The sequence below is a fragment of the Pristiophorus japonicus genome, chromosome 11, assembly GCF_044704955.1.
Source record: "Pristiophorus japonicus isolate sPriJap1 chromosome 11, sPriJap1.hap1, whole genome shotgun sequence".
Lineage (NCBI taxonomy): Eukaryota > Metazoa > Chordata > Chondrichthyes > Pristiophoridae > Pristiophorus > Pristiophorus japonicus.
Genome location: NC_091987.1, coordinates 61,059,966 through 61,072,411, shown reverse-complemented (window position 1 = coordinate 61,072,411; position 12,446 = coordinate 61,059,966). Strand labels below are relative to the sequence as shown.

The window sequence follows — 12,446 nt, the reverse complement described above, 5'->3', positions numbered from 1 at the left end:
CTTAATTGGCTGTAAAGCGCTTTGGGACATCCGGTGTTTGTGAGAGGCGCTATATTAATGCAACCTGGAGTGCTGCGTACAGTTTTGGTCTCCTTGTTTAGGGAGGGATATACTTGCGTTGGAGGCAGTTCAGAGGTTGATTCCTGAGATGAAGCAGTTGTCTTGTGAAGAAAGGTTGGGCCTATACTCATTGGAGTTTAGAAGAATGAGAGGTGACCTTATTGAAATGTATAAGATTGAGGGGCTTGACAGGGTAGATTCAGAGAGAATGTTTCCCCTCATGGGGGAATCTAGAATTGGGGACATAGTTTCAGAATAAGGGGTCATCCATTTAAAATGGAGATGAGGAGGAATTTCTTCTGAGGGTCGTCAATCTGTGGAATACTCTACCCAAGAGAACTGTGTAGGCTGGGTCATTGGAGATGGACAGATTTTTGAAAGATAACAGTCGAGGGTTATGGGGAGAGGGCAGGGAAGTGGAGTTGAGGCCAAGATCAGATTCATCTTACTGAATGGCGGAACAGGCTCGAGGGGCCATATGGTCTACTCCTATTTCTTATGTTTTTATATATGTTAAGTCTTTCTATCTCACACCCTGGGTGCTAAAACCAGGTGTTCCTTCAAAATAAATCTTAGCCTCGGTCTTCTATAGCGACCGTGACACCTCAGTGCTGGTTTGCATCATGTGTCGAACATGGAGTTCACAAACTTTGAATTATTGAAAAAATTGCAAGTCCCAAGGTCAATTTGCTATTTACTGTCTGAACATTTTCTCGGACTGGAGCGTTCAACTCAAGATTGGATTAACTGCTCCGTTGAGCGGGCCACATTGTCTGCATGCCGGACACAAGACTCCCAAAGTAAGTGCTCTACTCTGAACTCTTACACGGCAAGTGCGTCCCAGGTGGGCAGAAGAAACGTTTCAAAGCCTCCTTGATAAAGTGCAACATCCCCACTGACACCTGGGAGTCCCTGGCCAAAGACCACCCCAAGTGGAGGAAGAGCATCCAGGAGGGCGCTGAGCACCTTGAATCTCATCGTCGAGAGCATGCAGAAGTTAAGCGCAGGCAGCGGAAGGATCGTGCGGCAAACCAGACTCCCCACCCACCCTTTCCTCCTACCTGTGACAGAGACTGTAATTCCCAAATTGGATTGTTCAGTCACCTGAGAACTCACTTTTGAAGTGGAAGCAAGTCTTCCTCAATTTCGAGGGACTGCCTATGATGATGAAATAACTAGAAAATATTGCTTGATTTTATAGTTTTCCCTATCCTGCTCTTTCTCTGAACATTTAAGAATTTTAAACATACCTTCTCCCTAATCCCTTCCATGAATTTCCTTTTCATCCATACTGGTTGTACTTTGCTGTTCAGTCCTCGACTTGTTTCATTGCCTCTGCAATGTTAAAAAAAAAATCCTTCAGAACACTCCCAGTTTCTCTCCACGTTGTTCCTTTTAAGTAATCAATCCCATGTTATTCCATACATAGCAAACTTCACCCTCTTCAAAAGTCTGCTCTTCTGAAATCCGACTCCTTAATAGTTTTTTTTAATAGTTTGGCTCAGTAGTAGCACTTTCACCTGAGGCGGAAGGTTGTGTGTTCGAGCACCACTCCAGGATTTGAGCGCATGATGTAGGGTCGGACATTAAGGGAGTTGTAGAAGATTCTGTCTTCTGATTGAAATGTTAAACAGAGGCCCTACATGCATGTCTATTCAGTTGGACATAAACAATTTCATAGTGCTACAGTCTACTCTTAATTTGATTATCTGTAAAATTGAAATGAAGATGTGAAGGAAGAACAGCTCCTGTGCTGATTTGTTTAAATTACTTAATTCAATTTACTGAATATTTTAAATGTTTTTAAAGAAAAAAAGACTGAATTAACAAGAGTATACATTATTTTCCATGGTGCTGCAGCATTCCAAAAAAGTAATTCATTGCCTGTGAAGGCCTTTGGGATATCTTCGGTACTATGAAAATGCAAGTTTTTTTTCTTTCTTCTTCTGTTCTCACTTCAACCATCTCATTTTAAAAACTTTGACTAATAGACTCAAAATGTTCTTTTGCATTTATGTATATAGTAAATAATAGTTGTTCAAGCACAGTAGAATGCCACTCACTATACCTTTTCAGGCAGAAAAACTTCCCTTTACCCCTCTAATACTTTGTTTTCTGGTCTCCAATCATCTTTATCCATGTGGTCACATTTCTCTTAATCAGTACCATTGTAATTGCTGTAACGCTCTTGTAGCAATACGGTGGAGGAGGATTTTCTGGAGTGCATAAGGGATGGTTTTCTAGACCAATATGTCGAGGAACCAACTAGGGGGGAGGCCATCTTAGACTGGGTGTTATGTAATGAGAGAGGATTAATTAGCAATCTCGTTGTGCGAGGCCCCTTGGGGAAGAGTGACCATAATATGGTGGAATTCTGCATTGGGATGGAGAATGAAACAGTTAATTCAGAGACCATGGTCCAGAACTTAAAGAAGGCTAACTTTGAAGGTATGAGGCGTGAATTGGCTGGGATGGATTGGCGAATGATACTTAAGGGGTTGACTGTGGATGGGCAATGGCAGACATTTAGAGACCGCATGGATGAACTACAACAATTGTACATTCCTGTCTGGCATAGAAATAAAAAAGGGAAGGTGGCTCAACCGTGGCTATCAAGGGAAATCAGGGATAGTATTAAAGCCAAGGAAGTGGCATACAAATTGGCCAGAAATAGCAGCGAACCTGGGGACTGGGAGAAATTTAGAACTCAGCAGAGGAGGACAAAGGGTTTGATTAGGGCAGGGAAAATGGAGTATGAGAAGAAGCTTGCAGGGAACATTAAGACGGATTGCAAAAGTTTCTATAGATATGTAAAGAGAAAAAGGTTAGTAAAGACAAACGTAGGTCCCCTGCAGTCAGAATCAGGGGAAGTCATAACGGGGAACAAAGAAATGGCGGACCAATTGAACAAGTACTTTGGTTCGGTATTCACGAAGGAGGACACGAACAACCTTCCGGTTATAAAAGGGGTCGGGGGGTCTAGTAAGGAGGAGGAACTGAGGGAAATCCTTATTAGCCGGGAAATTGTGTTGGGGAAATTGATGGGATTGAAGGCCGATAAATCCCCAGGGCCTGATGGACTGCATCCCAGAGTACTTAAGGAGGTGGCCTTGGAAATAGTGGATGCGTTGACAGTCATTTTCCAACATTCCATTGACTCTGGATCAGTTCCTATGGAGTGGAGGGTAGCCAATGTAACCCCACTTTTTAAAAAAGGAGGGAGAGAGAAAACAGGGAATTATAGACCGGTCAGCCTGACATCGGTAGTGGGTAAAATGATGGAATCAATTATTAAGGATGTCATAGCAGTGCATTTGGAAAGAGGTGACATGATAGGTCCAAGTCAGCATGGATTTGTGAAAGGGAAATCATGCTTGACAAATCTTCTGGAATCTTTTGAGGATGTTTCCAGTAGAGTGGATAAGGGAGAACCAGTTGATGTGGTATATTTGGACTTTCAGAAGGCGTTCGACAAGGTCCCACGCAAGAGATTGATGTGCAAAGTTAGAGCACATGGGATTGGGGGTAGTGTACTGACATGGATTGAGAACTGGTTGTCAGACAGGAAGCAAAGAGTAGGAGTAAATGGGTACTTTTCAGAATGGCAGGCAGTGACTAGTGGGGTACCGCAAGGTTCTGTGCTGGGGCCCCAGCTGTTTACACTGTACATTAATGATTTAGATGAGGGGATTAAATGTAGTATCTCCAAATTTGCGGATGACACTAAGTTGGGTGGCAGTGTGAGCTGCGAGGAGGATGCTGTGAGGCTGCAGAGCGACTTGGATAGGTTGGGTGAGTGGGCAAATGCATGGCAGATGAAGTATAATGTGGATAAATGTGAGGTTATCCACTTTGGTGGTAAAAACAGAGAGACAGACTATTATCTGAATGGTGACAGATTAGGAAAAGGGGGGGTGCAAAGAGACCTGGGTGTCATGGTACATCAGTCATTGAAGGTTGGCATGCAGGTGCAGCAGGCGGTTAAGAAAGCAAATGGCATGTTGGCCTTCATAGCAAGGGGATTTGAGTACAGGGGCAGGGAGGTGTTGCTACAGTTGTACAGGGCATTGGTGAGGCCACACCTGGAGTATTGTGTACAGTTTTGATCTCCTAACCTGAGGAAGGACATTCTTGCTATTGAGGGAGTGCAGCGAAGGTTCACCAGACTGATTCCCGGGATGGCGGGACTGACCTATCAAGAAAGACTGGATCAACTGGGCTTGTATTCACTGGAGTTCAGAAGAATGAGAGGGGACCTCATAGAAACATTTAAAATTCTGACGGGGTTAGACAGGTTAGATGCAGGAAGAATGTTCCCAATGTTGGGGAAGTCCAGAACCAGAGGTCACAGTCTAAGGATAAGGGGTAAGCCATTTAGGACTGAGATGCGGAGGAACTTCTTCACCCAGAGAGTGGTGAACCTGTGGAATTCTCTACCACAGAAAGTTGTTGAGGCCAATTCACTAAATATATTCAAAAAGGAGTTAGATGAGGTCCTTACTACTAGGGGGATCAAGGGGTATGGCGAGAAAGCAGGAATGGGGTACTGAAGTTGAATGTTCAGCCATGAACTCATTGAATGGCGGTGCAGGCTAGAAGGGCCGAATGGCCTACTGCTGCACCTATTTTCTATGTTTCTATGTATGGAACTCACCAAATAAGAACGTAAGAATTAGGAGCAGTAGAAGACCGTAAAACCCCTCGTGTCTGCTCCGCCATTCAATAAGATCACGGCTGATCGTCAACCTTAACTCCACTTTCCTGACCGATCTCCATATCCCTTGATTCCCTATGAGTCCAAAAATCTATCTCCACTTTGAATATACTCAACGATTCAGCATCCAGAGCTCTTTGTGGTAGAGGATTCCAAATATTCACAACCCTCTAAGTGAAGAAATTCCTCCTCATCTCAGACTTAAATGGCTGACCCCTTATTCTGAGACTATGCCCCCATTTCTAGACTCTCCAGCCAGGTGAAACAACCTCTCAACATCTACCCTGTCAAACCCCCTCAGAATCTTGTATGATTCAATGAGATCACCTCTCATTCTTCTAAACTCCGCAGAGTATGCTTTTGAAAATCCATATAACTACATTCCCTAAAGTTCTTTCATTTATCTTCAATTATTGCTTCAAAGAATTGTATAAGGCTGGTCAAGCACAATCTTCCTTTTCTAAATCCATGCTGACTGGGTCTGAATAATTCTTGTTTCTCGGAATGCTTAGTAATTTCATCCTGTATTATTGATTCAAGGAGCCTGAAATTCCATTCCAGACCAGGCCAAGACAGAAACTTGACAGATCTCCAAATTGGCAAAGAAAAGGTGGGGTTCTGCTGAAATATTGCCCAACTGAATAATAATATCCACTAATATCCACCTCTGATAATTGTATAATCCCAATATGTACTTCCCCTGTGAAAACTGAAGCAAAGTACTTATTAGTATCTCTGCCATAACCTCATTCCCCACTGCAAGCATGGCACTTGTCTCTCTTGGCACAACTTTCCTGCTACTAATGTACTTACGGCATATCTTTTCATTTCCCTTTCTGCTAATTTTCTCTCTCACTCAGCCTTACTAATCTCTCTTTGTGGCTTTTATTATCTACCTGTAAGTGCTAAATGCTGCTTTTAGTTTCAAATTCGATCTAAGCTACAAAATCAAAATTTTGAATCAAGTCCCTTTTTTGATTACTGGAATATACTTGACTTGAACCCTTCTAGCTCTTGTTTCAATATTCTCAATTCCTGATAAATGTTTCTATTTACCTTCCATTAAATCTGAGCAAAATTTTGCTATAATTTTCTTTTCCACAGGCACTCTTATTTCTCTCTTAATTTTGCTTTCTATTCTTAGTGAATATTGTTGTGTATGGAGAAAGAGTCAGACTGTGACCGTAGTCTTTTATTGCAGGTCTCCAGAGTGACTCTCCAACCTGTGAAGTCTCCTTAAATACCTGTGCTCCCAAGGGATTATGGGATCCCTTGGCACTCCAGGGGATGAGCTCTCTGAAGGCTGTACAGAGTAAATACAAGTATACATATGTAACAACACTCTTTCCCGCCTCCCTGCTCCCCCCCGCCCCCACGCCCCCCCCTCCCCAAAGTCAATAGTGTAACTATTTACAATGTGAGTCGATCTGGGGCCCTTCTTGCCCTGGTTGATCATCTCAGTGTGAAAGCTTGTGTTGTTGAATCATTTCTTGGACCCTCGCTGGGCTGCTATGCAGCTGGTCTTGCTGGGCTGCCTGATGTGTTGGGTCCTGCTGGGCTACTTTGGATGATGGGTTCTGCTTTGTGGTCAACCGTGGTGCCGGTGCCACTGGTGTGTATGTTGGGGGATCAAAAAAGGTAGAGTCCAAGGTGGGTTGCTCAGGATAGTCCGAGAATCTGAGTTCGAGTTGGTCCAAGTGTTTTCGGTGAATGAGTCCATTTGAAAGTTTGACCCATAACACCCTGCTTCCCTCTTTGGCCATGACATTTCCGGGAAGCCACTTGGGACCTTGTTCATAATTTAATACAAATACAGGATCATGGATTTCAATCTCGGGTGACACATTTGCGCTATCATGGTATGCACTTTGTTGAAGCCGCCTGCTCTCTACCTGTTCATGTAGATCAGGGTGAACTAACGAGAGCCTTGTCTTAAGTACTCTTTTCATGAGCAGTTCAGCAGGTGGGATCCCAGTGAGTGAGTGGGGTCACGTGCGGTAGCTAAGCAGGACTCTGGATAGGCGACTCTGCAGTGAGCGTTCAGTTACCCTCTTCGAGCCTTGCTTGATGGTTTGCACTGCTCTCGCTGCCTGACCATTGGACGCTGGTTTAAACGGGGCAGATGTGACATGTTTGATCTCGTTACGGGTCATGAATTCTTTGAACTCAGCACTGGTAAAACATGGCCCGTTGTCGCTCAACAGGACATCGGGTAGGCCGTGTGTGGCAAACATGGCCTGCAGGCTTTCAGTAGTGGCAACGGACATGCTAGTTGACATTATCTCACATTCAATCCACTTGGAGTACGCGTCTACAACCACAAGGAACATTTTACCCAAGAACGGGCCTGCATAGTCGACGTGTACCCTCGACCACGGTTTGGAGGCCCAAGACCATAAATTTAGCGGCGCCTCCCTGGGTACATTGCTTAACTGCGAGCATGTATTACATCTGTAAATGCAGGACTCTAATAAGTCCGCATCAATACCGGGCTACCCCACGTGGAATCTGACTATTGCTTTCATCATTATGATGCCTGGGTGGGTACAGTGGAGGTCGTTGATGAAGGTGTCTCTGCCCTTTTTGGGGACCATTACTCGACTGCCCCACAGAAGGCAGTCTGCCTGTATAGACATTTCATCTTTGCGCCGCTGGAACGGCTTTATCTCTTCCTTCATTTCCACTGGGACACTGGACCAGCTCCCGTGAAGCACACAGCTTTTGACTAGAGATAATAAGGGGTCCTGGCTTGTCCAGGTTTTGATCTGCCGGGCAGTGACAGGTAATTGCTCACTCTCAAATGCTTCCATAACCATGGCTAGATCTGCGGGCTGCACCATTTCCACCCCCGTGGTGGGCAATGGCAGCCTACTGAGAGCATCGGCGCAGTTTTCTGTGCCTGGCCTGTGGTGGATGGCGTAGTTGTATGCGGACAACGTGAGCGCCCATCTCTAGATGCGGGCCAATACGTTGGTATTTATCCCTTTACTCTCGGAAAGCAGGGATATAAGTGGCTTATGGTCAGTTTCCAATTCGAATTTTAGCCCAAACAGGTACTGATGCATTTTCTTTACCCCATAGACACATGCTAACACTTCTTTCTCAATCATGCTGTAGGCGCTCTCAGCCTCAGACAGACTCCTGGATGCATAAGCAACCGGTTGCAGTTTCCAGAAATCATTAACTTGTTGTAATACACGCCATATGACGACGCATCACATGCTAGTACCAAACGCTTACATGGATCATACAATACAAACAATTTGTTTGAGCATAACAATTTTCTCGCTTTTACAAAGGCATTTTCTTGGCTTTTGTCCCAAACCCATTCGTCCCCTTTTCGTAGTAAGATATGCAGTGGTTCTAACAGTGTGCTGAGACCCGGTAAGAAGTTACCAAAGTCGGTCAGGAGTCCCAGAAACGACCGCAGCTCCGTCACGTTCTGTGGCCTCGGTGCGTTCTCGATTGCATCCGTCTTCGTGTTGGTGGGCCTGATGCCATCCGCCGCAATCCTCCTTCCCAGGAACTCCACTTCAGGCGCCAGGAAAACGCACTTCGAGCATTTTAACCTGAGCCCCACACAGTTGAGTCAACTAAGAACCTCCTCCAGGTTCTGCAGATGCTCAACTGTGTTCCGACCTGTGACCAAGATGTCGTCCTGGAAGACCACGGTGTGCGGGACCGACTTCAGTAAACTTTCCATGTTTCTCTGGAATATCGCCACCGCCGATCGGATTCCAAACGGGCATCTGTTATAAACAAAAAGACCTTTGTGCGTGTTGATCCTGGTGAGGGCCTTCGATAATTCCTCCAGTTCCTGCGTCATGTAGGCTGAAGTCAGATCCAGCTTCGTGAACGTCTTTCCTCCCGCTAGTGTTGCAAAGAGGTCGTCGGCGTTTGGTAGTGGGTATTGGTCCTGCAGGGAGAAACGATTGATAGTTACTTTGCTGGTGTTGTCTCCCTTGAGGACTGGGACGATAGGACTGGCCCACTCGTTGTACTCGATCGGTGAAATGATGCCCTCTCTTTGCAGCCGATCTAGCTCGATCTCTACCCTTTCTCTCATCATGTACGGTACTGCTGTCGCCTTGTGATGGATGGGTCGCGCCTCCGGAATTCGGTGGATCTGCATTTTTGCTCCTTGGAACAGCGAAGGAAATTTGTTTAAGAGCTGGGCACACGAAGTGTCGTCAGCAGGTGATAGTGCTCAGACGTCGTCCCAGTTCCAGCGTATCTTTTCCAGCCAGCTCCTGCCGAGCAGTGTGGGACCATCGTCCAGTATCACCCAAAGTGGTAGCTTGTGCACCGTTCCATCGTAGGAGACCTTTACGGTAGCACTGCCGATTACAGGAATCAGTTCTTTCGTGTAAGTTCTTAGTTTCATGTGAACTGGAGTTAAGACTGGCCTTGAAGCCTTGTTGCACCACAACCTTTCGAAAGTCTTTTTGCCCATGATGGACTGGCTCGCGCCTGTGTCCAGCTCCATTGACACCGGTAGTCCATTTAGTTTAGCATTATTGGGGAACAATTTGTGGTGAATGTATGCACCCCATGTACCTCTGCCTCCTCGATCTGAGGCTCTGGTTCGTCATGATCTCCGAGGATCTGTCCTCCTCTGCAACATGGTGGTTTGCAGGTTTAACAGGCTTAGCAGCTCGCCTGCGCACTCGTTGGAGGTGTCCCATTGTTCCACAGCCCTTGCAAACGTACCCTTTAAACCGGCATGAATGGAAACGATGATCAACCCCCCCCCCCCCCCAGCGCCAACAAGATGTTAATGGCCTTGTATTCATCACCCTTGATGGTGGACTCTGAGACATCTGTGGACATGTAGCTGTGCAGGTATGTGTGACCTACCCTGTATGTTACGATTTGAAAACAACATCACTTTGTTCACAGTACTTATAGCAGCACTTCTGTGCTGAGAGATTTGCTTCGTATTGTCACTGGTGGCAATGAACGCCTGGGCTATCATTATGGCCTTACTCAAGGTTGGGGTCTCTACAGTCAAAAGTTTGCGAAGTATGGTTTCGTGGCCAATGCCAAGTACGAAAAAGTCTCTGAACATGTGCTCCAAATGTCCTTCAAATTCGCAATGTCCTGCAAGGTGTCTTAGCTCGGTGACATAACTTGCCACTTCCTGGCCTTCAGACCTTTTGTAGGTGTAGAACCGGTACCTCGCCATCAGAACGCTTTCCTTCGGGTTCAAATGCTCTCGGACCAGTGTGCACAAATCGTCGTACGATTTCTCCATGGGTTTCGCTGGAGTGAGCAGATTCTTCATGAGGCCATATGTTGGTGCCCCACAGACGGTGAGGAGGTTCGCCCTTCGTTTGGCAGCGCTCTCTTCCCCATCTAGCTCGTTGGCCACGAAGTATTAGTCGAGCCGCTCCACAAAAGTTTCCCAATCATCTCCCTCCCGGAATTTCTCCAGATTGCCCACTGTTCTCTGCATCTTTGGGTTCGCTATCTGTATCTCGTCGCCAGTTGTTGTGTATGGAGAAAGAGTCAGACTGAACACTGAGCTCAAAGTAAAGTGTGACTGTAGTCTTTTATTGCAGTGCCTCTCCAACCTGTGAAGCCTCCGTAAATACCTGTGCTCCCAAGGGATTATGGGATCCCTTGGGACTCCAGGGGATGAGCCCTCTGGTGGCTGTACAGAGTAAATACAAGTATACATATGTAACAAATCTAATAATGAATGTTTCGCAAATGTTCTCCTACCTTTAGTAACTTACTTATTCCTGTGTCTCATTTCATTGGTTATTTCAGAGTAGTGCAGATAGCCAGCATTTTCTGTTTTTATTTCAGATTCCAGCATCCACAGTATTTTGCTTTTGTATTCGTGCGGATAGACCCGGGAACAGGTTATCCTTGCTCTCTGGCCATGGAAGTTGTACAGCATGGAGAGGAAAATACCCTTTGTATTTAAAAATAAAATATTTTCTGTGCGTCCCCACCCCCAGCAACACTGGGGTCAGTGTCCTAATAAAGGACAGCTGGTGAATTTTAAATCCTTCACCATAACTCCCAATTGAAGAATCATCTGGGTGTTTTCTGCTATTGCTTGGAAAGTGTAAATGCCTCATTTTGACTGATTGGATGGTCTTGCATCAACCTGTTTGGATTATCTTAACGTTCACACGACCAATTCCCTATTTGGAAGCACATTATGCTGCTGAGTGTATGATTTAACTCCCCCTTGGCAAATAATCGAAGAAGATGCCAGACCATAAAGCCATGAATTGTTTATTCCAAGCTTATCCTCATAATCAGCGGTGTTTAAGTATTCATATTATTTAGTAGATATGGTTAATTAATGATGGAAGTTACAAAGACAGTTCATCTTTGTCACAATAATTAATTAATTATTTAGGTGATTATGGGCCCTAGTTTCGAGCCGTGCCTAGAACGGCGCATTCCCGACCTGGACGCCCGTTTTTGCGCCACAAATTGCGCCTAAAAAAATCTTCCAGATTCTCCAGCTCCCTGCAGGTCGTTTGCAGCTCAGCGCAGCGCAGCAGGAGATGTAGGGGGCGGAGCCAGGTCCCTGCGCTGAAAACAGTGCCGGGAGCGCGCATGTGCAGTGAGCTCCAGGCGCCCAAACCTGTGTGGGAGGGGCCGAAGCACGCAGCCCCTAGCCGTGGCCGAATGGCCTCACTGAGGCTGCGTGAATAAGGCTCCTCCCACGGCCAGCTCCTGCTTTCTCCCGACCCGACTCGACTCCTGCTTCCCGCCTCCGGACCGGACCAGACTGGACCCGACTCCCGCTCCACGCCCCTGCCCCCGCCCCTGGACCGGACCCGTCCCCGACACCGATCCGACTCCCGCTTCCCCCCCCCCTCCCCCAACCCCCGGACCCGACCCGACCCCCCGGACTGGACCCGACTCGACTCCCGCTCCCCCCCCCACCCCCCCCCCCCCCAGACTGGACCCGACCTGACCTCCCTCCCCCGACCTGACCTCCCTCTCCCTCCCTCCCCCCGACCCGAACTGAACCGACCTCGCTCCCGACCCCGACCCGCGCTCCCCCCGACCCGACTCGCGATCCCAACCCGACCCAACGCCACCTACCTGTAAATCTGGTGCTGGGGACGGGCCTTGCCCGAAGTCTCGGGCCCGGCCCGTTCAGCCTCCCCGCCCCCCATCTCCTTTCCACCACCTCCCCCCCCCCCCCCCCCCCCCCAATCTCCTTTCCACCCCCCCCCATCTCCTTTCCACCCCCCCCCCCCCCCAATCTCCTTTCCCCCCCCCCCATCTCCTTTCCACCCCCCCCCCATCTCCTTTCCACCCCCCCCCCATCTCCTTTCCACCCCCCCCATCCTCCTTTCCACCCCCCCCCATCCTCCTTTCCACCCCCCCCCATCCTCCTTTCCACCCCCCCCCCATCCTCCTTTCCACCCCCCCCCCATCCTCCTTTCCACCCCCCATCCTCCTTTCCACCCCCCATCCTCCTTTCCACCCCCCATCCTCCTTTCCACCCCCCATCCTCCTTTCCACCCCCCATCCTCCTTTCCACCCCCCATCCTCCTTTCCACCCCCCATCCTCCTTTCCACCCCCCATCCTCCTTTCCACCCCCCATCCTCCTTTCCACCCCCCATCCTCCTTTCCACCCCCCATCCTCCTTTCCACCCCCCATCCTCCTTTCCACCCCCCATCCTCCTTTCCACC

At 47.7% G+C, this 12,446-nt stretch overlaps 1 protein-coding gene across 1 annotated transcript in view; it reads left to right on the top strand.

The window, feature by feature from the left end:
* The window catches only part of caska (calcium/calmodulin-dependent serine protein kinase a), a 600,725-nt gene that overhangs the window by 216,799 nt on the left and 371,480 nt on the right, over positions 1-12,446 (top strand). The window contains exon 5 of the mRNA XM_070892703.1: positions 5,315-5,384. Within this exon, the coding sequence (XP_070748804.1) occupies positions 5,315-5,384 (70 nt within the window). The remainder of the gene's footprint in view (positions 1-5,314; positions 5,385-12,446) is intronic.